We start from the raw sequence: 26,788 nt of genomic DNA on the forward strand, positions 1-26,788 counted from the left end.
TCCCCCCCTATCAGCCAGCCAACCAAGCAGTGCCATCGACTTCCACTCTTCTCAGTAGTAATCCCGAGTCTTCTCTTGTGTGCAGGCTGTGCATTGTTAATGACCAGCTGTTTATCCGCAAGGCCACCAATGAGGAAATCCGCAAGGCTTTCGTCATGCCAGCACCCACCCCCTCTTCTAGTCCCGTGCCCACACTCTCCGCAGAGCAGCAGGAAATGTTGCAGAATTTCTCGCTGCAGTCTGGCATGAACCTGGAGTGGTCTCAGAAGTAAGTCTTGCTGGGAATGGGGTGGGGTGTGTGTGGAATGCTGCAGAATGGGGCTCGGGTGCCCTCCCCGCTGGACTCCTCCTCACCGCCCTGCTGACCTCTCCCCCTCTCCATTCGCAGGTGCCTCTCAGACAATGATTGGGACTATGCTCATGCCGCCCGCGTGTTCACCCAGCTCAAGGTGAGTGCCGTTGCCTAGATCTGCCACCACCAGTCCCTCTCCAGCTGACTGTGGGCCACAGTTTCCCCGTTTGTAGGCCAGTTTCCTCACTCAAGTGTTTGACTTCGATGGAGCAGGACACAAGAGTCTGAGGTGTGCACTAGGTAGTCTCAGTGCTACCACCGACAGAAAGCTGTAAATGCTGTACGAGCCTTACTGGCTGCCAATAGCATACCGGATTCGGTTCAAGGTGCTGGTTTTGATCTTTAAAGCCCTATATGGTCAGGGACCTGCTTACCTGAGGGACAGCCTGGCCCTTCTGGGCCCTAAAGAAGCCAGGCTAGCGGTGACAAGGCCTTTTCTGTGGCAGCCCCACACTGGTGGAATGAGCTCCCGGAGGCCATCAGGGCCCTCCGGGACATTCTGCAGTTCTGCAGGGCCTGTTTTAATATTTGTATAATGTATTTTTTATATATATGACTGTAAGCCGCCCTGAGCCTGCCTTCACGGGGAAGGCAGGATATAAATCAAATAAATAAATGAATAAATAAACCAAGCATTTTAAAAATAAAACTTCTGGGAGTCACAGCCCTTCTTAAGAGGTGGAGACCAAACCCTGCCTCAAAGAATGGACATTTTGGGTGAGATGGCCAAAGCATGATGTTCTTGGGTTGGGGGGGGGGGACGACATCTCTGAATGGCTTTTTGTATTTATCTGTCCCCTTTTTATTGTTGGTCCTCTTTTCTATTTGACTAACCTTTTCAGGTTCTGGATCCCAGGTTTCTAGGCTTTTTGTCCCTTTTTATGCTGCCCTGTTTCCAGAGAACTTAGGGGGTTATATATATACTAGAATTAATGCCCGTTGTGGAAATAAATACAACGGGATCTAGAAAGGCTCTGGGAGAGTGCTCTGGCTTTGGGCAAACAGTGTCAGTTTCCTGTGGCGACCTCAGCAGGGTTTAATGACAGAGTCCACTGTTTTCTCCAGAGGGACTGATCTCTGCTACCTGAAGAGCATTTGTATGTTTGAGTTATCTGTAGCCCTCACCTGGAGAGTGGTAACCATTGTTACCCATTCTCCTCTCCCCTATGAGGTATGTTATGCAACTGAAAATTCCAACTGCCTTGCGGGGGGGGGGAGTTTGAGGTGTGGAATGGACTGAAGTCCAATCAGCTTCCATATGCAAAAGACCAGGTTGTTGCAGCAGTTGTGGTGTGGGCGGGACCCGGGCTTTGCCTTCTGATTGGTGGCGATATATGCTGAGGAGCAGTGCCATCAGCCATACACTAAGGGAGTGCATTTTAGAATTAGAACTTTGGCACCCACTATTCAATTATATATAAAGGAGAGATTCTCAGTTTTTATCTTCATGAGAACTCTGCAGTTGGTTAGACTGAGAGAGACTGGCCATGGTCATCTAGAGAGCATCGAGCCTGAGCAGGGACTTGAACCTGGGTCTCCCTAGTCTTAGCCTGATGTACAGACCACAGCACCTCACTTGACTGTCCATTCTTATGGTCATGTGGACCATGCTTGGGATCATAGGACTTCTTGCCCTCACAGGGAGTTCAAGGGTGACCTTAGGATGCTTAGTCTTCCCCCAGCAGCTCAAATCTCTGGGACCTGCTGGCACACTGTTACCGTGTCACCAGTTAGTTCTCTGCTTGAACATATATGAAGCTGCCTTATACCAAATCAGGCCATTGATCCATCAAGTAGTATTGACTACTCAAGACTGACGGCAGCCCTCTAGAGTCTCAGACAGAGGTGTTTCGCATCACCTACTGCCTGGCCCTTTTAGCTGGAGTTGCCAGGGATTGAACCTGGGGCCTTCTGCATGACAAAGCAGAGGTTCTTCCACTGAGCCACAGCCCCTCCCTTTTATGCTTCCTATACACCACAGTTGGTTAACCAGTGGAAGGCTGATATAGAGCAGACCTTGGGATGAGATGAAAGGTGGGAGCACCTTGACCTGTAATCTTTTTTCCCATCACTGGTGGTGTTAGAATTCTACTATGAACTTCTCCTCTAAGCAGAGGGCACTGGGTGTGGCTTGTGAGCTTGCAGTTCTGCCCAAGTTCAGGGATAGTTAGAAGATGGTGGGAGACTCCTGGGTTCTGTTGAGAGCTTTGCATGCAGTGAAGATGAAAGCCTTGATATTTGTTTTTGTTCTCTTTGACAGGCTGAGGGGAAGATCCCAGAAGTGGCTTTCCTCAACTGAGCACTGGCCTCTTGTCACCTTGACCAAAACTTAAGGAAACAGCATTTTATCCTTCAGAGAGACATTTTTGTAAATAAATGAAAAGTTTACTGTGTAAATTAAGAGACTTCCCTCCCTTTTGCAACTGTGAAGGCTGAGGCCATTCTCCATTAGGGTCGGAGAGACAGGCTGTGATGAGCACTCATGGTGGCAGCATCTCTGGTACCCATAGTGACAGAAGACAACAGGAAGAGTTGCTTTGTAGACTGGCTTCTTAGAGGGCCGAGCTGCCTCTTTGCGCACCATTTGGACAGTGGAGAAGTCCCCATCTGTGTTTCTTTTCCCTTTTTGAATTTGGATACCTGGTATATTTTTAGTGTACTCCTCTCCGCTCCTTTTTCTGCAGCCATTGTCTCAGGAGTAATGTTTTATATATCTGCCCCTAGGGTAAGGAGCAGTCAACAGTTCGTGGCTTGAAGGTTTTAGAGCATTCCCAGCCCTCTGAGGCTAGAATCTTTTGTTTGTTGGGAAGAGGCAGGGCCCTCGTGCTGGCCTGCTGCTGCTTCCATGGACCTCTGGGTTTTCTTTCCACGGAGTTAAGGAACCAGACGGAGCTCAGGCCCCCAAAGGCAAGTCCCTACAAAGCAGTGCTCCTAAAATGGTGCTCACCACTTAAAAGAGATAGGAAGCAATGGGGTTGGCATGTTCGGCAAGGTGTTGCTTCTGTGTTCCTCCTCTGCCTGTAGTTCTTTCAACCAAATTGTGTTTAGTAAAAATTATTATTAAAAACTGTGCATTATCTTCTAATGTTCTAAACCAGGAACAGGAACCTGCCCACTTCCCCTGCGGCTGTAGATTGTGGGCCCTACGGAGCTGTCAGTTCCAACCAGAAGCTCCAGTTGCTGTCAACTCTAGTACAAATTAACAGGTCCAATTCAAATACCAGGGGTGTACTTAAGAAACCCTAGGCTTCTTGTTCGCTCACCTGTATCACATCATTAGTCTCCTGCCAACATTTGCAGTTCATTTTGGGTATTGCACGCAAGTAAAAGTATCACTAGAGAATCTTGCCTCTATTTTCTTTTTATTAAAACGTAATGATTTACAATTTTAACACGCACTAACTTGCAAGAACATGATGTGTTGGACTGCAGAAGAACCAGTTATTTGATGCCATTAAAATAACTTTCCAAAGTTACCCAGGTTACAGGTAAGGAGCATCATAAAAAAAGATGCTCAGAATCAGTTCAGCTTCTCATCTTAGTGTACGACTCAATAATGCTGGGGACTGCTGAATGTCAGTCAATAAGCACAGCTAAAAACTTTGTAACCATGTTTATATTTGCTTCCATCTATGTAGAATTTATATAGCCTGGCAACCAGAACAGTACACAAAATTTCAGATTTACATAATGGATGGTTAAAAGCAAGAGTTTTACATTTGAGTTCCTTAAAAACTAATAAGTCTCCAACTCTGGATAGAATACTCCCAAAGGTTTGTAATCTGTCCTATTCATCCCAGAATTTGTCACCTCTATTAGACCCAGTTCTTCAGACACCGTTCTTGAAAACAGCTCCAGCGTGGGTATCTGCCCCACGTTTTAATTATTTACGTCATTTATAGTTTGCCTTTCTCACAGGGACTCAAGGAAGATGGACACAGAGTTGATAGCCATCAACAAGATGAGACATTCAATAGACAAATAGGATTTATGTTATTTATTATTTTTGATTTCTATCCCACCTCGCCAGCAGTTTATAACCAAGCAGAACTGTAAAAAAAAACCAGCACTGAAGCAAAGCACAAGTGTAAAAATGACACATTAAATGATGCAAAATTACACAATAGGATCCAACCCACAGCAAGCTACACACAGTAGTATAGACCACAGTCCCCAATAATTTATCCAAGTAACTGAAGCCTTTTGTGCAATGCTGCCCTGTTTCCTGCGTAGGGAAGCCCTCCTGAATAATTCCATTTTGCATAGTTTGTGGAAAGCCAGGAGTGTGGGAGTCTTCCTGACCTTCTCAGGCAGGCTGTTCCACAAGGTAGGGGCTGCAATGGAGAATGCATGTAGAGCTAGTTGTTCATTTTGCCCGTTTGCAGGTTGGCACCTGCAGAAGACCCTACTCAGATGAGTGAGGCTGTCCTGGTGGAGCACAGGGGGAGAAGTCTCGCAGGCATGAGGGTCCAAGGCCATGAAGGATATGTGATAGCCAACACTTTAAAACTGAGCCCAGTAACTGATGGGCAGCCAGTGGAGTGACTGTGGAATGGAAGTAATAGCCATGCTCCATCTAGCTCCCAATAATAGCTGAGCTGTGGCATTCTGCATCAACTGGTGTTTCCAAACTGATTGGGAGGGGTGACCAATGCACAGTGCATTACAGTAGTCTAGTCTCTGTCACCCTGGAATATATCAAGATCAACCTTCTCAAATTAAGGGGCCATTTTTGGAGCTCGTGCATTACAGTAGTCTAGTCTCTGTCACCATGGAATATATCAAGATCAACCTCAAATTAAGGGGCCATTTTTGGACCTTGGCTGAGTTGGAAGGAAGTCTTTTGCAACTGCTCCAGCAATAATGTTGGGTCCAGTATAACCAAAGGCTCTTAGCTGAGTCTGCAAGTGTCTACCGAACCCACTGAAGGCTGGGAGCATAATGCCCTTCAAAACCTCCACCTTCCCATCCAGCATTCCTTCTCTCTTTCCAGAGTTTGGTTTCAATTTGTTGACTCTTAGCCATTTAACAACAGCAGCCAGGCAGCTGTTTAGGACCTCCAGTACATCACCAGATTTGGATAAAGATACATATAGCTGTGTATTGTCTGCATATTGATGACAGCCAACCCCAAAACTTTGAATGATTTGGCCTAAGGGCTTTACATTAAAGATTGAAGAGCACAGGGGATAGGATTGTGTCTTGTGGGGCCCCACAGAATAGATCCCACACACGATAACTGGTCTCCAGTCGCAATTCTTTGGGTCTGTTTTGTGAGGAATGATTTGAACTAGTCCAACACACCACAGCTAATGCCGCCTTCTGTCTCCATGCGCCTCAATAAGATGGCATGGTCGCCGGTGGGTGGATCGGCGATGGCGGTTGCTCTCCTCGGAGCTTGAGGAGGTGACTAGCACACCTTCGGCTAGGAGGGGTGCCACCTCAAGTGGTGCCCCCGTGGAGTCCTTGCGATGGGCTCTCAAGGGTTAACCTCGACGGCTTGATGCCGAAGAATAGAGGCTTCCCTCCGCCCTGACGGTCCAGTCGATGGGTGATCTCCGGGTACAAGCCAATCTAACCGGGACAAGCGCAGGGAATCAAGCGGAATAGCAAGGAAAGAGAGCGAGGTCAGATATGACCAACAATGAACGTGAGTGTGAATTAAATGGACTGTTTTTTAAAAACGAACCCACCCACCCCGGTAGGAAAGCGGAGCACAAGGAGGGACGCCTCCAGAGCACGGGAATAGATCAACGAAGTGAAGGGGGAAAGGGGAGAGAAACAGTGTTACATTTTGAGAGACTTACTGGAGCAGCTTTAGCGGAAAGATGAGTCCTTAGAGCTCTGGCATAGAGGTTTTAAATTGTAAACAAAGAGAGAACATGGCGACTTCACGAGTGAAGATAAAACCGAAAGGCAGCCAGAGTCCAAGACCGGAAGAGGGAGCAGACGTCATGAAGACGTTGGCGGATATGCTAAAACCGGTACTGGAGCAGCTTGGTGGTATTAACCAGCAACTGGCCACGTTAAATCAAAACTTCACCTCGCAGCAACGCCAGCTGGCAGAGACAGAAAAGAAAGTGGAGCATGCAACTGAGAAACTGGTGGAGATGGACACTGAGAGCAAAAAGATGAAGAAAAGAGTGAAAGATGTGGAAGTAAAACAAAAAATGCAGGAAAATCGTCTTTTACAGCTGCAAATGGAGAAAGCCAAATTGATTCTCAGATTCCAGGGAGTGCCTGAAAAGGAGAAAGAAGATCTAAAGAAGACTTTGGGAGAGATTATCGCCCCAGCAACAGGCTTATCAGCTGAAGAAATAGTAAAAGATATAGAGTCTGCCTATCGGGCATACTCTAATTATATTTTAAAAAATAGCCTACCTGGGGAGATTGTGGTCAAGTTTGCAAGAAGACAGACCAGAGGTCATATTGAAGCCAACTTCGGCAAATCCACTGAAATTTGGGGATACAATTATTAAGACTCTAAAAGACATTCCATTTGAAATTCGGCAAAAGAGGAAGAGCTACAAGGAATTAATCTCATTTTTTCAAACAAATGGAATACAATATCGGTGGGGGATTCCTGAAGATGTCATCTTTAAAATTAATGACAGAAGAGAGAAGATCGACTCCATCTTTAAAACGAAGGAATTTCTGAGACAGCAGCTGGGATCAGAAGAACTAAAGGATGAAGAAACAAAATCGAGTGACTCTGTTACCTCTGGAACGGATGAGGACTCTGTTGGTGAAGCGGGAGCGGGAGCAAGTAAAACTGTGTATGATTTTAGAGAGAAAACAGAAGTAAGGGCAGAAGTACTCTGAAAATGGCCCTATGAAGATAAGAAGATGCTCAAGAAGTGTTCTCAAAATACTAAACCTACTAATATTGAAGCAGTAGTTAAAAAAAACCTCACAAGTATAATGTTATACTAACATGTATTTACTAACATGTACTTTAACACGGATATGGTTCCCTACTCTTGGGTTTTTAGTTAGTGTGGGTATCTTTTCTTTATCCCTAGTTGTAGTCCCTCCCTTTATTTTCTGTTGTAGTTATGTAGTCTTATGAAAAAATAAGAAAATTACCCTTTCGGGGGTTTAAAAAAAAAAAAGATGGCATGGTCCCGTGTCAAAGGCAGCAGATAAATCCACTAAGAGCAACAGGGAGACCTGAACTTTGTCTACATTTAGATGGAGGTCACCAACTAAGGTCAACAAAACCCTCTTCATCCCATAGCCCGATCTGAAACCAGACTGAACACAGCCTGGAGCAGATGAGTTTTCCAGAATGAAGAGATGTAAAAATCAGTTTCTCTACCATCTCCCCATGTGCCTTAAGCAATCTATTCACTCCTTTTTTGTCCAGTGGCCCAACGGGTTTCCTGATGTATTTGAAGAAATGGTTGTTGTTTGTCAATGTTTGCATTACTGTTCCCTTATATTTGGTTTTCTAGAACCTGTGCTTTTTTAAATTCACCTCATTCAGGTGAACCTTCCACTTAAAGGAAGCCTTGCTTTTTATGTTTATCTCCCTGATGCTGTATTCACACTACATCTCATTAGGTCTCAAAATGTCTTTCCCAGCAGCTGCTGAGGTTCTTAAATTGGCAGTGCTAGAGAGAGAACTCGGGACCTGCATGTGATATATGTGCTTTATTATTGAGCTATGGCCTTTGGGAAGGGGGTGTACAAAACTGAGGAAGGTCACCATGCACAGAGAAATCTGTTGTATATGCAGAGGAATCTGTTCTTGCAGAGGAATCTGTTCTTGCAGAGGAATCTGTTGTAGATGTATGTAAATCTTATGTATGTAAATTCATTCTCCTGTGTGTGTGTGTAGAAATAGGAGGATTTTTCTTACCAAATAAATGCAATTACATAAGCAGACTAAATTACAATGGACAGGATTTTGGTTCTTACAGTGGTGAAAAGTGCCGTCAAATCACAGCTGGCAATGGCTTGCCTTCCTCTGCCTAGCAACCCCAGACTTCTTTGGTGGTCTCTCATCCAAATTCTAGCTTCCAAGGTCTGATGACACTGAGCTAGCCTGTGTTGTCCCAGGCAGGTCCTTACAGACCATTCTAAGTTTATACATGTAAAATCCTTTTAAGTCCAGTGGGGTGTTTTTTTCCCCAAGTAAAGGTGCACAGGACTGACACAGTATCTAACATACTATTTAGGTAAAAATCTTAATTGTATGTAAGCATCGGTCACGCCTTTCTGCTAAAAAGAAAGACCATGGTGATTTAAAGCAAGATTAATACATTACTATCAAATAAATAAAAAAACCTTTCAGTTATTAAAAACTTTCAGTAGAAAAGATTGCAAGAGTCCAGCAGCACCTTAAAGACGAACAAGATACGTGGCAGGGGATGAGCTTTCCTGAGCCACGGCTCACTTCTGAAGAACATCTGAAGAAGTGAGCAGTGACCCAAGGAAAGCTCATCCCCTGCCACATATTTTGTTAGCCTTTAAGATGCTGCTGGCCTCTTGCTCTTCTGCTACATGCAGCCTAACATGGCTACCTATCCTGATCTAAAAGCATACCCAAACAGAAGGGGACACCTCTTGGAGCTTAAATAATGACGTCGACACCGCGGGGGGGGGGTGCCACCACTGTCTGTGCAGACTACCTGCCTAACTTCTGAAGATGCAGTAGGGTTGCCAGGTCGCCCCAGCCACCGGCAGGAGATTTTGGGGTGTGTTTTTTTTTGCCAGATCCATGTTGGGAAACTTGGAGATTTGGGGAGGACAGGGACTTCAGTAGGGTACAATGCCGTAGAGTCCACCCTCCAAAGCATCCGTTTTCTCCAGCGGAACTGATCTCTGTAGTCTGCAGATGAGCTGTAATTCCGGGGGATCCTGGAGGCTGGCAGGCATAAGAAGGCCTTCTGAAGGTGATCTTACCTGACAGGCGGTCGTGAGCTGTAATTCCGCTGTCTCCACAAATTCAAAGTCGTTCCGCATTACGCTGTGCGGAACTATAACATTCGCAGAGGGCGCAGACGGAAGTATTGCCTCCCATCCAGACCGACAGCTGAGCCTACAGAGGCCAGCACAGACTGCAGCATAACTTGATCTCGCAACCAGCCAACCACAGTCTTCCGGAAGCCAAAGCCGAGAAGATGATGCCAAAAAGGGTTGGAGTCACGTGTTCCAGAAGAGGTGGTGGTTTGTCCATAACCAGACTACAACTCCCAAGAGCCTTTGGACCGTCGCAGTTGACCGCCCCCCCCCCGGCAAGGGTGAATCCAGAATGTCGCGTTGCACGTGGGGAAGTGGGGTGCGGATTTGGGGCTCGGTGAGCGGGAGGTCCCGGAGGTTGGGGCTCCTTTGGAGCTGGTGCTCGCGGGGAGCGCCCTGCCTTGTGCGCTCTTGGAGCTGCCTGGGCGCAGGGAACAGAAGCCGCGCGGAGAAGACCCCGTGGCGATGGGGCGCAGCCCGCGGGGTGCAAAGCTCGTTCCCGCTGGATGCCCGTGTGCCCCAGGACGTCCTGCTCTTCCAGCATGACCGCGTCCGCTTTTTCCGCCTTCTCGGCCTTTTTTGTGCCGCCCAGGTCCTGTTCTGGACCTATTTGGCACACTTCGCTTTCCATTCCCTGCGCGTCACCGGCTCCAAGCGGCCGGATTCGGATTCGCAGCAGGGGGAGCAGCCTTTGCCGACCCTGCCGGGCGGAGCCACACTCAACCTCGGCTCTAACAAGTGGCGCTATGGTTTCACCGCCTCTTGCCTGACCGTGGGTAAGGAAAGGTGCTTCTCCTTTGTTCTTCCTTTTGGTTGCGCTTTAGTAGGAGTCATAGTAGCCCACCCTCCTCAATACCCAGAGAGGTATAAGCAGAGTAGACCCCTGCCCTGTCCCAGGGAGTTTGCAATTTAGATGATAATCTTAACTCCTAAGAAGAGCCTTGCTGGATCAAAAGCAGTGGTCCATCTAGTCCAGCATCCTGTCTCCCGCAGAGGCCAACCAGTTCCTCTGGAGGAACAACAACAGGGCATAGAAGCCGAGGCGAACTTCCCCTGATGTTGCTTACTGGCTCAGAGATTCAGAAGTTGACTGCCTCTGAACGTGCAATTCTGCCACTTGCAGTAGGCACTCTTGAGGGCGCAGCGAGAAAACACTATTTTGCTGTTTCAGATAAAATGGTCCTCTAGGCTCAGTATTCTGTTTCCAGCAGTGGTCAGCCCAAACTGGTCTTTCTGGATGTTCAGACTCTGAGTAAGAAGGTGACGGCGCTCTCCTGTTCTTTTCCCCTTAGCAACTAGTATTCAGCGAGTAGGCTGAGGTTGCTGATGGAGGCAAATACCTATTAATAGATCTGTCCTCATCCACGGAACCCATCTCACCCCTAAAAAAGCCATGTAAACTCAGTGACCGTCCCCAGCCTAGACTTAGCGAATTCCATAATCATGTAAACATACAAGAAATAAAATTACAAAAACCCGCACATTAATGCTCCTGACATATTTTTTTTGAGCCCCCAGAGGGGATTTTTTAATTGATTTTTTTAACACTACAAAAAACTACAACAGAAAAGGGGGAGGGGGAAACTACATATAAGGGAGAAAGTAAAGAACCCACTACTGACTAAAAACCCAAGAGAGGAGATCCTCTAACTAGCTTTTTTTTTTAGCATCCAAACTTATCATCTTTGTACTTCTTATGAACTGTGTCAATCTTTTAGAACTTTTAACCCTCCCCATTGACATTTGTTGAGAGTCCCCGCCCCCCCCCATTTAAGATCATGATAATTTGGGCTGCCACCAAATTAAAGAAATTTTAGTTAACTTTAACCCTACAAGTTTTAACCAATGAATCCATTCTGTATAAATAGGCATACTAGCCCTATTGCGTTGCTTGGTAGAGGTCTCACGGTATTGGACTGCCTTGTTTACAGTGTGTGACCCACCTTGAGTTTCAGTGAGAAAGGCAGACTGGAAATGAAGTAAATAAATATTGCATCAGAACCAGACGTTCAGATGACCCCCAAAAAAACACCACTTTGTTTCTCGGTGCCGTGTGCAGGTCTGTGTAGTAGCAGACGTCCTCTTAAAAAGAGGTGTTCCCGCTTCTCTCGCCCACAAGGGAATGCCTCTTCTGAGATCATCCTTGCCATTTGCAGTTTTTGTACCTACTTGTAGGGGGTGGAAATCTGCCTGATCAATCAGGGCGCCCTTAGGGTCAGCCAAAATTCTTGTAATAAATTAGTTGGCTACTTGGCTGAATGTTGCAGTTATTGCACACATGCTTTATTTTAAACGTCTTTAATGCTGAAATGTTTCGTTTGACGTTCACTGCCTTAGAGGACCATACTTGGGTTGAAAGGCGGCATAAAAATGCTTAAAATATTGGGATTTGTGTAAAAGACAGCTATGTTATGTCTGAAGAGGGTTAAGTTTTGGTTTTAGTTAAGATTGCTGATTAAGGGTTAGAGCAGGGGTCCCTCCCCAACCTTTCTGAGCCACAGGAGGTGGAGTCAGCCACAGAATGGCTGCCACGGCTTACCTTCAATCACACAGTGAAGACCTTTGTGCTGTGGTAGCAGCTGTTGCCAAAGCAACATTTTAGAAAATCTGCACAGCCAATCAAAACTGCAATGGCCTATCAGAAGCCTTACTGGGCAAAAGGCCCAACTATGGTCAGGAGATGTATTGCTGGACACCATGGTGTCCACGAGCACCACACTGCGGAGCCCAGGGCTAGAGATTTGGTATAAAGGTAAAGGTTTCCCTTGCTCAAAAGCCAGTCGAATCCGACTCTAGGGGGTGGTGCTCGTCTCCATTTCCAAGCCGAAGAGCCAGCACTGTCTGAAGACTTCTCCGTGGTCATGTGGCCGGCATGACTAAATGTCGAGGCGCACAGAATGCTGTGACCTTCCCACCAAAGCGGTACCTATTTATCTACTTGCAATTTCTTACTTTCGAACTGCTTGGTTGGCAGGAGCTGGGGCCATAGACGGGAGCTCATGCCGTCATGCGGCACTCGGGTCTCAAACTGCCGAACTACCGACTTTCCGGTCTGCAGCTCAGCGCCTTCACCTCTTAGCCACCGCAGCCCAAGATTTGGTATAGTGGTATCGAATTAGAGACAGTGTTGAATTACATCTTTGATTACAGGAAGCTTACAGTCTTGTGATGTATTGAGCCTATTGTTGCGGTGTTTGTTCAAAATCTTACTTTTTAAAGTTTATAAAGTATATATATTGAGATCTAGGAAAAAAGATTTAAAATAAATAATATGTTATTTGTTCCCCCCCCCCTTCCCAGGTTCTCTGATCTTGGTGGGAGGCTTCGCTTTTTCTCGTCGCTCCATAAGCCGAGTCATACTGCACCGTGGCGGGCAGGAAGTGTCTCTCACCACCTATTATCTCTTTGGGCTGACCTCCTCCTTCACCGTACCCCTGCGCCATATCTCCTGCATGTCCCATCGTTCCGAGGTGCCGGCCATGATCCCCCTCAAGGTCAAGGGGAGGCCCTTCTATTTCCTCTTGGACAAGCAAGGAAGGATCACCAATGCCAAGCTTTTTGATATCACGGTGGGCGCCTATCGAAAACTGTGAGGCCAAAATGTACAGTTACAGAAGAAGAGGGGGCAAGAGAGCCCTTCCTTCTGCACTGGGCTGCCGCAGAGATGAAGAACGACGGATGAGTTACAGTCCGTCCCTGATTTATGTATTAAGTCCATTCTGTGGGGGGACTGGGGGATCTCCCGGCAGTGTCTTCAGAGCAGCTGTTCAATCGTTCCTCCATCCCGAACAAACAGACATAGATTTATGGGGAGTCTGGGACCTGAGCTAGTCAGGAATCGTTGAAATTGTACTCTGGTTGACCACTTTGCAAACTAAAAATGCAGAAAACGCTTATAGATTTGTTAGTTTCTTTCCCACACAAGAGTCTGTCTGTCTCTCTCTCTCTCTCTCAGACATATCTTTCTGCCCTTTGGGATCATGTGTGTTTAGGCCCTGCTGGCAGAAATCTTATGACGACTGCACAATTAATTTGAGGGGGAAACAGACCCCTTTTCCAGGCGATTCAAGAGCCCAATTTTTCTCACATTTGGGTTGCCCTACTTATTTCTCAAAGTATTCCTGTGCCTTAACACCATGGGGTAGAAGCTCACTGTATTTCCATACAGGAAATGTTTTTATCTGTGGGTTTTCTACAGCTGCTTAAAAGCACAGGAGCCTGGGAGGAGGAAATAGTGGCCACTTAAGTTCCTCTGCTCTTTCTGTGCTGCCCCTTTGGCTTTCAGGCCTCTCAGAAGCCTCCGTAGATTCCCTTGTAACTGCTGTTGCCATGGAAATTTCCACTCGGGACAGGAGAACGGGGAGATAGGGAGATCTTTGCGATGGGGCTTGGGGGAAGGAGGCCCGAAAGAGAGCCGGAGGGGGGAGCCATGGTAAGTTGGTACTGTGCTGCTCACCAATTTTGGGAGGGGAGAGCTGGGGAGACCATGGCAGCCACCCCTTGTGATAATTTCTAACTGGCACTCGGATTCGATCCTTCTAGGAATCCCCGTTTTCTGTCTTTTCAGTCCTCTTCTCCCCCAGCCCCAATCCCAGAAGAACAGCACTCTGTATATGTTCAGAGGACAGTCACTTTTCTCTGCCCCCCATCACTTAGTCAAACAGCTTGTCTTATGAATAGGGTTGCCAGCGTCCAGGTGACAGAGATCAGTTCCTTTGGAGGAAATGGCAGTTACGGAGGGGGGCCTCTGGGGAATTATACCCTGGTGGGGTCCCTCTCCTCCACAAACCCCACCTTCCCCAGGTTCCATCCCTAAATCTCCAGGAATTTCCCAATCTTGAGTTGGCAACTCTGTTTATGAAATACATGGGTAGAATACACGCTTAGTCTTTATTTGTACAGAGACACACCTTACCTTGCAACCAAGCAATCCTCCAGGCAACCTAACAGCAGTCAGTGACGTACAAGGCACCCCGCCAAGCCCCAACGAGCCGTGACCTGGTGACCAGTAGCAAAGCCCAGGTTACTCTTGCTTCAGGATCCTGCCATGCACACAGAAGGTTCAATCTCCAGGAGAAAAGGATGTCAGATAGTAGCAGGTGTTAGGAAAGACTTTCTCTGTCCCCAAGATGCTGGAGAGCGGTTGCCAGTGAGAAATACAGAACTAGACGGACCAAACGTCTGACTCGGTTTAAGGCCGCTTCACACGTTCTGTGGTTAGAGTGTTTGGTTAGAAGAGGGATCCCCCAACCTTTTTGAGCGCATGGGCACTTTTCGAATTTTGACACAGTGTGGTGGGCGCAACCACAAAATGGCTGCCACGGGAAGTGCAGCTGGCCACAAAATGGCTGCTGCAGGAGGTGAAGCCACAAAAATGGGAAGGTGAGGTGCAGGGGGAAAGGGCAGCAATTAAAAAAAATACACTGGGGAATAGGAGTGAGAGAGAGAGAGAGAAAGCCAACACTGGTGGCAGCCAGTGTTCCCTCTAAGCTGAGTTAGTGTAAGCTAGCTCACAGTTTGTTAGCCTCCGGCTCACACATTTTTGTCTTAGCTCAGGATGGATGGCTCCAGGGCAAACTATGCAGTAGCCAAATCGCTTGCTCACAACTTCAATACCAGTAGTTCACAAAGTAGAATTTTGCTCACAAGACTCCACAGCTTAGAGGGAGCATTGGTGGCAGCTGCCCCTGAATTATTATTTTAATCTGCCCAGCCAATGGACATTATCAGCACACACTTACTAGAAAGACTTGGTGAATGTCAGGAAAGGTGCCTGTGGGTGCCATGGTGCCCAGAGACCCTGGGTCAGGGTATGGAAAAGCTGGTACAAATCCCCATTGTCAACCTAACTTACGTCATAGGGCTGTTGTAAGGATAAAATGGAGGGCATAGAACCATGTATGCTGCCTTGATTTTTTTTGGAGGAATGCTGGGATAAAAATTTACCTAATAACCATGTTCAATCTCTGTTGTGCCTCCATACAAATTTAGAATACTTTGAGCTCCAGTGTTCAGGTCTGGGGGAAAATGGCCACCCAATCCATTTCTCTTTCTGTATTTTAGAGTGTGGTTTCTTTTTCGTCCCAGGATTTCAGAGCAGCCTGACCCTGAGGAAAAGGCTAAAGAATACTGCTGATCCAGGCTAAGAGTAGACCAAAGTCCCAAGTCTCCCTATCTAGGCCGCACCCAGTCCATTTTACTGAACACTTTGGGGCCCGGCAGCAGCCAGTAGCCTGCCCAACCCCCCCCCTCGCAAGTACAAATCAAGACCTGAAACTTGTTTTAAATATGAATTGTGATGTACTATTTACTGTAAGCCATCTTGAGTGTCTCTGGCTGCGGTCGCACACTGAATAATCCACTTTCAATGCACTTTCCAACTGGATTCTGCCAGTTCACATAGTAAAATCCTTTTGGAAAGTGCACTGAAAGTGTAGTGAAAGTGGATTATTTAGTTTGTGTGACCACAGCCTCTGAGGAAAAAGTGGAGTGGAAATGTTCTGAATAAATGAGGCACATTTAGAAGGGGGTGGTCTGGTAGGCCGGGTCAGTGTTGGTGCCAAGGACTGTGTCCTGACACTTGAGAGCCACGCTGTGTTCTGAGTTTGCTACATAGCTGTCATCATCTCAGTTCCTTCATATAATCTGAGCCTAAAGTTCACGAGTACATAAATTGCGCTGATGTGGCCACCTTATAAGAACACAGGCACCTTGCTGAGTTAGACCGAAGGCTCCTCTAATCCAACATTTTTATTTCCCTCAGTGATCAACCAGCTGCCTGTGAGAAGCCCATGGGTGGGGCATGAAAGCTATGGGGGTCTCCTGTCTTTTATTTCTGCCAGCAAATGGTAGTCTGAGTGGGGCTGCCAATCTCCAGGTGGCATCTGGAGATCTCCTGCTATTACAATTGATCTCCAGATAACCAAGATCAGTTCCACTGGAGAAAATGGCTGCTTTGGAGGCTGCTATGACATTATACCCTACTGAGGTCCCTCCTCTCCCCAACCCCACATTTCCCACGCTCCACCCTCGAAATCTCCAAGTATTTCCCAACCCATCGCTGGCAACCTTAAGTCTGAGATATAGCGCTTGTGAACATGGAGTTTTCATTTTGCTATTACGGCTATCAGCCATCAGTAATCTCTCCTCAGTGAATCTGTATTAAAGCCTCCTCACCCTGTGGCTGTCAATACATGTCAGAGCTGTAAATTCCATACAATTTTGAGTTGCTCCATAGGAGGGTGCTTCCCTCCCGCTCCCACCAAGGGCATGATATATAATTTGAACAAAATGAGAGAACCCTCTGCTCTGATTAGCCCTGCGGAAGAACATTTAAGTTTGAGCTTGTTCAGTAATGGATGTGGTGTTCGCAGACTATGTGCCCAAACATGTATGGGAGCCAAGTTACTAACAGACTTCGTTTTGACATAAGGGGGCTCTTTTTTGCCCCGTTTCAAACTGGTCTGCCCTTCCTGCCATGTGTTCTTTAAGCTTCCTCAGCTACACAGAAAAACGCCTCAAAATAGATGTGCTCATTTGGAGGACTGAGAGACCCAGATTTAAATTCCTTCTGTGCGTGATCTTGTGTAGGTCGTAGTCTTATCAGCCACACTGGCCCAGTAACACACATCTATAAGCATTTAGTAGAAGGCGGGGGTGAAGGCGGCCTTTGGTTTTTGTATCTCATGTGCTGTGCCAGAGCTACTGGAACAACTGGATTAAGTACTGGTTTAATGTACTGGAACAAGCTGGTTTTGTAATGGCAGCCACAGAGACCTAGTTCTCACTGAGGTGGTAAATGTGTGTGAGCTATACTGTTACAGGCTGCAGGTGATAGGTCTCATGAGTGCATGCTTCTCAGTAAATTAAAGAGAAGCAGTTCCTCTGCTTGCAGAAACCTAGTATGTCAGTATTCTAAACTCACCTTGTTCCTGACATGCTAGCTTTTCATACAAAATTCCTGTGGGGATTTCGGCTATGGAGGAATATTCTACCACAGGACTCTGAAGTTGTACAGCCCAGACAGGCTTAGCACGACAAGCAGTTCAAGATTTCACTTGGGTTAAATTTTTCTCCCTCTCCCAGAACACAAGAACTTGAGGGCATCAAATGAAGCAGATGGATATTCTACCACAGGACTCTGAAGTTGTACGGCCCAGACAGGCTTAGCACGACAGGCAGATCAAGATCTCACTTGGGTTAAATTTTTCTCTCTCTCCCAAAACACAAGAGGGCATCAAATGAAGCAGATGAATAGTATATTCAGGACGGACAAAAGGGAATACTTATGTACACAGAGACTGATTAAAATGTGGAATTTGTTGCCAGAGGAAGTAGTGATGGCCACAGGCCTAGACAGCTTTATAAAGGGATTAGATAGATTCATGGAGGATAAGTCTGTCAAGGGCTCCTAGCCAGGGTGACTGAGGGGAATCTCCACATTCAGAAGTACTAAACATCTGAATCCCGGAGCCAGGAGGCAACATCAGTGGAAGGCCTCGGCCTCTATGCCCTGTTGTTGGCCGTCCGGAGGAACTGGTTGAGGCCACTGTGTGAGATGGGATGCTGGACTAGATGGACCCTCACTGGTCTGACCCAGCAGGGCTCTTCTGGTGTTCTTATGAGGGGAAGGCCTCGGCCTCTCTGCCCTGTTGTTGGCCCTCCAGAGGAACTGGTTGAGGCCACTGTGTGAGGCAGGATGCTGGACTAGAGGGACCCCCACTGGTCTGATCCAGCAGGGCTGTTCCGATGTTCTTATGAGGGGAAGGCCTCGGCCGCTATGCCCTGTTGTTGGCCGTCCAGAGGAACTGGTTGAGGCCACTGTGTGAGACGGGATGCTGGACTAGATGGACCCTCACTGGTCTGATCAAGCAGGGCTGTTCTTATTTTCTAGTCCAAGACAAGCATTAAAATGGGAGGGGGGAGAGCCGTGCTCTTTCTTCCCCCCTCCCCATCATCCTGGCTTTGAGTCTCATGTACTTCAGAGCAACTAATCCATGTTAATTGAGCGTGAAAATGTTGCCCTAGTTTTCTTCCACTCTGGGCAGCTCTTGAATTTACCGTTGGTGCCCCCAGACCATCAGTCACAGTTTTCTGTTCTTCACACTGCCTGTCTGTGCCCTATATTATTACCTCTGGAGTGTCATCAGACTGAGGGGGGAAATTTCCTATCTGCTTTTGACTGTGCTTCTAAGAACTAGTGTGTTTTGGCAAGACAGGAGGTTCTCAGATGGCCTCATTAACTGGCGGTGTTCCCAGTCAGTACAGCAGTGGAAGAGTTCTTGCTTGGGTTGGTAGTCAGAAGAGTCAGGTGGCATGGGGGACTGGAATTCAAACTGGGCCTCCCAAGTTTCAGTCTTTTCAGACTCTCTTATCTGGTAGGACATTGGAGGGGGAGGGGTAACTGTGGGAAGGATATGACAAAGGTTTATGAAATGGAGACAGAGAACTTCTTTCCCTTCTCCTGTAACAGTCGAACTCGGGGTCAGTCCCATGAACATGACAGACGGTAGATTTAGGACAGATGAAAACCATTTCTTCACCCAACACATTTAATTTACGCAATCCACTGTGTCATTTACGCAATTTACTGCCATCCACTGTGTTGTCCCCTAGCTTAGATAGCTATGAAAGATGGAGCGGGGGTCCTCTCCCCTTTTGAGCCTGTGGGCACCTTTGGAATTTTGAGAGGTGGTGATGAGTGCCACCACAAAATGGCTGCCAAAGGAGACAGAGACAAACCCAAAATGGCTGCTGCTTAGGTTTGCCAACCTCCAGGTGGGAGTTGGGGAGTTCCTAGAATTAGAACTATTCTCCAGGCAACAGAGATCAGTTCCCCTGGGGGGGGGGAATGGCTGCTTTGGAAGCTGAACTCTATGGCATTATACCCTACTTAGGTCCTATCCCTGCAAGTCCCTCCCTCCCCAGGCTCCACCCCCAAAATCTCCAGGTGTTTACCAACCCAGAGCTGGCAACCCTATGTGCTGCAGGAGGCAGAGTCAAAGGCAATTCGTCCTCCTTCACTTTAACCTATGGCATTTATAGAAGAAGAAGAAAAGAGATTGGATTTATACCCCGCCCTTCACTCGGAGTCTCAGAGCGGCTTACAAACTCCTTTCCCTTCCCCTCACCACAACAGACACCCTGTGAGGCAGGTGGGGCTGAGAGAACTCTTTCCAGAACTGCCCTTTCAAGGACAGCTCTTGTCAGAACTATGGCTTGCCCAAGGTCATCCAGCAGCTGCAAGTGGAGGAGTGGGGAATCAAACCCAGATTAGAGTCCGCGCACTTAAACTGGTGTAGGTCTCTTCCCTTCTCAAACCCCACCATTTCCAGGCTCCACCTGCAAAATCTCCAGGTATTTCCCATCCCAGAGCTGGCAACTGTAGCAACTAATGTTCTGTGTCTGTTTTTTAACAATTCTGCCTCCGCTACCCGAGAAGAGGGGCAAAAAAGCTGTGGAGCACTTCCACGTGCCATTTTTCCTGGCTACCAGAAACCTCACCCCGCAATTCCTCTGCACTCTTTAGGATACTACTATTCCATACATTTGCTATCTTAAAGGCTAGTACAGTATTTACTCAAATGCAAGACTACATCCCCCCCCCCAGGTATGCCGTTTGTGTACAGTTATATCCAGTAATAATTGTTTTGTGTGTGTATAACATTTAGGTCAGGGTTCCCCACCCTTTTTGATCCGGTGGGCATTTTTGGAATTCTGACACAGCATGGTCTGCACAGCCACAAAATGGCTGCTGTAGCTTTCCTTCAGTCACACAGTGAAGATCTTTGTGCTGAGGTGGCAACTGCTGCCAAAGCACTGTTTTAAAAATCTGCACAGCCAATCAAATTTCCAATGGCTGATCAGAAGTCTTGCTGGGCAAAAGTCCCAGCTGACGCCATCCGGAAGTCTTGCTGGGCAAAAGTCCCACCTGACGCCATCTGCTTTCTAAAACCATTTGGGAGGCACCAGGAAAGTTGTCTGTGGGCAGCATCTTATATTCGGTGTCACCTTCCTTTTGAGTAAACGGTAGCTTGCCTCTCTTGAAATGAAAACTCTTCTCAGTATGCTGAGTACTGCAATGCCAACTTAAGCACTTGTACCGTGTGGCTGCAGAACCATGGTATGCTCTCGGGGAAACTGTCCTGGGGCCCTGAACCTGTAGCTCAAAACCCTGCGTGATTGGTCTTGCAGTTGCACAACAGAAAAGACAGATCTGTTTTGCTGGACACCGGGATCTGTTATTGCAAAATCAACCCAGCTGATTGGCTTAGCTTCAAAGCTCACCCAGGGCTAAAAACATGGAAGGGAAGAGTAAATCTCTGACAAAGATAAAGTTCAAAGTCTGTTTACAATGGCAAAGATCTTAAAAACCACTTCAGATAGCGGCCTGTTGGCAAAGCTTTTTGGCTCATATTGAATTGAGGGGAGGGGGGAGAGTCGGCTATTGTCTGTCCCTGGTCAGGGGGTGTCTGTGTGGGAGTGAGCCCCTGCACGCACGTCGCTCTGCTCGGTGGGATCGTGCCACTCGGAGACTCGTCCTCCTCTGTTGGAAGTAGAGAAACACGCTGCGGGAACATGCAGCTTTGTTTTCTCAGCAGGACCCAGCCTGGCAGAGCCCCAAACTTGTCTGTACGGATAACATCAGGCAGCTCCAGTTAGCTGCACAACAACAACAAGAAGGGAAGGGATTCTGGGAACCGGGGAGGGCAGCTCAGGCTGTAAACACCCTGGGATTGAATGTCAGAGAAACAGGAACCGCAGGACGTGTAGAGGCCAGGGAGGGTGGCGATCTCTGTTCACAGGCCCTGTTCCTGTGCCTAGGGTTGCCAACCTCCAGCTGAGGCCTTGATAGGAGTGTCCTCTTGCTGAGCAGGAGAGTCCCAGGCCCTTCCCTTTGACTTCAAAACAATACAGTTTGCCCAAAAACTAAAGCATCACCCCCAAACATCAGCAATGCGATGATGTCACTTCTGTGTGGCATCATTGCGACAGGGACGTTGCACAGCGATGTGCCTGTTCGGAGATAGGGCTTCCCCTGCTCGCCACCTGTCCGGCGGGGGCTGGAGCTCCAGAAATTAGGATCTCCCGCCCTGACCAGGGGTCTGGCAACTCTAGGCCTGGAGGTCTCCCGGAGAATTACAACTGTTCTCCAGACAACAGAGATCAGCGCCCCTGGACAAAATGGCTGCTTTGGAGGGTGGACTCTATGGCATTATGCCCCACTGAGGTCCTTCCTCTCCCCACATTCCGCTCCCAAATCTCCAGGAATTTCCAAACCCAGAGTTGGCAACTCTACGAGAAACCCCCCCCCCAAATTAAGCAGGTGAAGCTTTTCCCCAGGAGGTATAAGTACTCGTCACGGGCACCACATTGGCGATCCCTGTAATACAGACTTATGATGAGATCCCATAATTAGAATAGGGGTGGCCCTTCTGTTTTCTCCAACACAGGAACTCAAACAGTGGCTGTAAGCCCAGGGCTATTTTTGGGCAGGAACGCACAGGAACGGAGTTCCGGCTGGCTCCCAAGTTGGCCACACCCAGCAGGAACTCATTAGCATAATAGGCCACACCCAACAGCAGAAACTCATTAGGATTGGCTACATTAGGGGGGTGTGGCCTAACATATGCAAAGGAGTCCCTGCTACAAAAAAAGCCCTGGTGTTTTGTCAACAAACAAGGTAAAGAGAATAAGAAGCAAAAGGTGGGTGTGGCTGGGTGACCACACTTCTGGTAACAGGGGGGTGTGGCCTAATATGCGATTGAGCTGTGCTGTCAGGGGTGTGGCCTAAATATGCTAATGAGTTCCTGCTGTTGGGTGTGGCCTATTATGCTAATGAGTTCCTGCTGGGCTTTTTCTACAAAAAGAGCCCTGGAAGCCCATCTGGAAGATGTCCTTGTCTGTGCATGGCCGGCTTCTGTGGCTTCTGGGACAGGACAGGGGAAGAGTCAGTCACGTTATATAGTGATACTAGGGCAGGGATTCCCAGCTTGGTGCCCAGGGGTACCACGGCGCCCGCTGACACCTTTCCTGGTGGACACCTGCACTAGGGCATGGAAAGGCAGTAAGAATGCTAGAGGGATGGTTGTAGCCAGGGCTATTTTTGGGCAGGAACGCACAGTAATGGAGTTCCGGCTGGCTCCTGAGTTGGCCACGCCCAGCAGGAGCTTATTAGCATAACAGGCCACACCCAACAGCAGAAACTCATTGGAATTGGCTACATTAGGGGTGTGTGGCCTAACATGCAAAGGAGTTCCTGCTACATTAAAAAACCCCTGGGTTTTGACAACAAACAAGGTAAACAGAATAAGAAGCAAAAGGTGGGTGTGGCTGGATGACCACACTTCTGGTAACACGGGGGTATGGCCTAATATGCTAATAAGCTGTACTATCAGGGGTGTGGCCTAATATGCTAATGAGTTTCTGCTGTTGGGTATAGCTTATTATGCTAATGAGTTCCTGCTAAGCTTTTTCTACAAAAAAAGCCCTGGTTGTAGCACTTTGAGGCAAAGCTCAAAAAGATACAGGGTAAATAGAGTGGCCCTTCACAACTGATAACGCGATTTGTATTGCAACAAAACAGAAAAGCGGGTTCATGGCACTTTAGTCCTGGGACTGTTCTGTGCGCCCTGTGGTGACCCTGGCCACGAGGCATCCGAGTGTTGTGTTATTCCTGATCTACCTATCCAGCAGGCTCAGCACCTATCGGAGGGGGTGGCTGCAAGATCCTGCTTGCCTACTTGGCCCACGTCCTCCTGGTAGGCCATGTGGGGTGAGGAGCACGTGTAGCCGTTCCCTGGCTCAAGGGCGGCATCACACCCAGTGATGCTTCCCCCTAATTGTCCTCCCCCAGGCCTGGGCAGAACACAAGCCTGAACTGGGCGAGCGTGCAGAAACCTGACCCAAAGCTTGGTTTGGAAGCCATTGGGAGAAAACGGGGGTTGGTTAGGGCTCAGGAGCTTTGGAGGAGGAAAAGTCAGTCAGCAGCCACCGACCCTACAACATTTTGCAGTTTAAAATAGGGGCTTACTTTGGACACTCTCTCAGATCACCCCTCCACGAATCCCCCATCCAGTTATTACTCATTGTTAAAGATCCCTCTCTGTTTTAATTTATTTTTGCAATAATCTGTCCTAGGTGGATTTAAGAGATGAGAGAGTTTTGTTCTTTCGGTGGAAGGTGTATTATGAAAAACACAGAACAAAGTCTGAGTCCAGTGTGGCACCTGTTAACAAAGAAATGTGCTTGCACATGAAAGCTCATACCATGAATAAACTTTTGTTGGTCTTAAAGGTGCCACTGGACTCAAACTTTGCTCTGCTGCTTCAGACCAACACGGCTACCCCACCTGAATCTATGAAAAACACAGTCACATCCTACAGTCTGTGACTGGTCGTTCAGCCCTGCAGGATGTGATCAAGCGCTGTCTGACTGCCTTAGTGTTCATGTGTGCATATTGACCCAGACGACGTAAGCATACAAAACTGCCTGATACCGAGTCAGCCCATCGGTTGCTTTAGATCAGTGATTTCTGTCTGGACAGGCGGCAGCTCTGTTGGATTTCAGACTGAAAAGGGTCTTTCCCAGTACCTGCTGTCCAAAATCCTTTAGCTGAAGAGACTGTGGCTGCGGTCACACGGAACATTAGCCACGCTAGAGAGACGGAAGATAGGCGGATTTTCCGGGCGCGATCTCACCACCACATCTGGGAAGCGTAACAGCCACGCCTCCCCCCGTGATATGGCTCGTGTGACCGGGGCCTGTGATTGAGATTCAAAGTGTGTACTCAGCTCACCACTGAGCCATAGACCGTCTCCATAGGTGTTGCATACAGGTTCTTCCCTCAGTTGTGCTGCCAGGGCTGACTTAAAAACAGTAACCCTCTGATCTGCAAGTCCTTTCCCCCGTAGCCCTCATGCATGGAGATTCTCTTGCTGTTCTGCAGTGAATGACATAGAACACAGAAACACAGAGCTGGGAAAGACCCCTAAGGGCCATCAAGTCCAACCTCCTGCACCAGGCAGACAACTAACTTGTTCTGGAGCACTTATTCACTGCAGCAAATAAAAAGCCTTTGAATAGGGTTCTTCCCTTTTTTCTTTCATGCTGGCCTTGCCAGCCAATTAGCTGGGAAAGCTTTTCCAGGCACAAACACTCCCCCCCCCAGGGGACTTAATCTGCTTAATTTCCATGAGTTATGCTGCCACTAAAGGCACAAGACTAGGGCCAGGCAAAAAGGTGGCCACTCTCTGTAGTGCGGAGATCAGTCGTAATGCCAGGAGAACTTAAGTGCCCACCTGGAGGCTGGCAACTCTGGCACCATCAGGCTTTTCGTTGAGAATTTTTTAATCAGTAGCAGCTGTGCCACTATAGTGTCATTACTCTGTAGTGACATAGCAACAACTGGTTTTTTAAAAAAATGGGCAAAAGCCCTGTCCACTGGCATGGAGAGGCAGAGAATGGCAGGCATGAGGAAGGAACAGCGAATGGCCCAGTGTGGATTCTCTGATGTCTCTGTGAATGTCCCTGCATTGGTAGGGGCCATGAGCTCACAGTGGAGAATCGTCTCAGGGTGGAAGCAATCTTATATTCAGGACAGTCTGGGGTATATAATTGTACGCTACGGCCTCCAAGCTAGAGCGTGACAAGCGACTGAGGACGGCTGTAATGCATCTTTGAAATTAAAACCAACCACTTGCTCCTAAGTAAATTTGTTTAGCATGGAGGGATCTTAGTCTGAATGTGGGGTGGGCTTTTTTTCTTTCGAAAATTGCTCAACATCTGATGCCTTCTGAACGGTCCAAAAACCAAGGAACGACAACATTGTTCTGCCTGGAAATTGTTTCCCCGATGCAATAAAAAAAGAGGATTGTCGGCTTTGTTTTCGAATACAAACAGCTGGAGGCGTGGGAAAACTCCCTTCTCCTTGCCCAACTTGCGTTCCCAAACATCCACAAATGCCCAAACAGGCCTAAAGGAAGTACAGCAGTGGGGAGGGGGAGCTGTGTGCCCCCAGGCAAAGCAGGGGCCTAGGTCCACTGGGGGATGTTTTGGCAGCAAGGGCAAAATCCACTTGGGCGAGGGGCAGGGGTGGCGTGGAAGTCTAGGTTGTAGCCTTTGCTTGTCTGGGAACTGTTTACAGCCTTGCAGTGAAAATTGGGAGGAGGGAGGAGGCCATCCAGAGCGTGGAGCTTCTGCAACTTTTGCTGAGTCAGGCAATGTCGATGTCGCTTAAGGAGGCAAAAAAGTCAGAACGGCTGACTGGTTTCCTTTTTGTCTTGCCCAGCAGAATCAACATCCCCTTGAGCCAAGCTGGCCAACTAAGCTTAGTGCACATTTTGGTGGAGTCAGATGCAGGCTTGCCAACTATGTGTGGTGGATCTGGGTGGTTCTATCAGGGTTGTTTTGTTTTGCTGCCTGCCTAGGACTGTAAGTACTGGGGACTGCCGAGCTTTGGGCAGGCTACAGTACAAAGCTGTCGATTTTGTGGAGTATGGGTTGTGTGGGCCCATCTTGGTTTCCAACTCTGGGTTGGGAAATTCCGGGAGAATTGGGAGTGGAGCCTTGGGAAGGCAGGGTTTGGGAAGCTGCAGGGTATAATACCATAGAGTCCCTCCCTCTGAAGCTGCCACCCCCACCCCCCGAACTGATCTCTGTCATCTGGAGATCAGTTGGAATTCCAGAAGATCTCCAGGCCCTACCTGAAAGCTGGCAACCCTAGTGCCATCCTAAACAGAAGTACACTATTCTAAGCCCATTGCCTTCAATAGACTTTGAAGGGTGTGCCTCTGCTTAGGATGGTACTATTAGTTTCTTTAACACAGACTGTGGGCCTTGCATGTTTCCTCCATATGAAAAAAAATTACTGCACATAGAAAACTAAAGTGTCAGGGAGAAAACTAAGCTAGCACCCTTCTCCCTGAGATGCTAGTTTTCTATGTAGAGGGGATCCTGAAGAGATTAAGGATTAGCCTCCTGAGCCCCACCTGTGGTCTGAAGGAATACAGCTACAAATAGATCTGTTGTTTCAGGGAGAACTAGGCCTAAATTCAATAACCGGATCAAACTGTTCCCAGGTCTATCCATCTCCTTCTTTCCTGCCTGCCCGCCCTCTCCTTTGGGCTCCAACGTGACTGGAAGGATGGATCCACCCATCATGTCTCCAGTGTTATGATGGAGCCAAGAACCAGAATGAGAAATAGTAGTAGGGCCGGCCAGCTGCATGTGATATACAGGGCCGGTCCCAGCTTATTTTGCACCCTATGCGAGGATCCCTTCTGGCGCCCCCACCCCCATGCGCCCACCATGGTTCAGACCCGTTAATTGGATCTGTACCCCAACCTCCCGTTCCCCTGGCACCCATGCTCTTAACACTCACTTTTGCTTTTGTAACTTTGCCTGCTTTGCACATCTGGCTTCCACCAAGGAAGACTCTGCAAAGAAAGGCACTCGCAGTCGCAAACAACCTCT

At 47.9% G+C, this 26,788-nt stretch overlaps 2 protein-coding genes across 2 annotated transcripts in view; both read left to right on the forward strand.

The window, feature by feature from the left end:
* Window positions 1–3,722, forward strand: part of NXF1 (nuclear RNA export factor 1) — a 29,268-nt gene extending 25,546 nt beyond the window's left edge. Inside the window, exons 19-21 of the mRNA XM_015416846.1 lie at window positions 86–268; window positions 389–449; window positions 2,613–3,722. Coding sequence (XP_015272332.1) covers window positions 86–268; window positions 389–449; window positions 2,613–2,651 — 283 coding nt within the window. The 3' untranslated portion in view covers window positions 2,652–3,722. The remainder of the gene's footprint in view (window positions 1–85; window positions 269–388; window positions 450–2,612) is intronic.
* A 5,886-nt stretch (window positions 3,723–9,608) lies between these two features.
* On the forward strand, window positions 9,609–14,622 carry TMEM223 (transmembrane protein 223). Its single transcript, XM_015416817.1, has 2 exons — window positions 9,609–10,092; window positions 12,617–14,622. Exons 1-2 carry the CDS (start codon window positions 9,609–9,611, stop codon window positions 12,907–12,909), a joined length of 777 nt encoding a protein of 258 aa, XP_015272303.1. The 3' UTR covers window positions 12,910–14,622.
* The last annotated feature ends 12,166 nt before the right edge of the window (window positions 14,623–26,788 follow it).

This window comes from Gekko japonicus, unplaced genomic scaffold, assembly GCF_001447785.1.
Source record: "Gekko japonicus isolate JY-2015 unplaced genomic scaffold, Gekko_japonicus_V1.1 scaffold248, whole genome shotgun sequence".
Classification (NCBI taxonomy): domain Eukaryota; kingdom Metazoa; phylum Chordata; class Lepidosauria; order Squamata; family Gekkonidae; genus Gekko; species Gekko japonicus.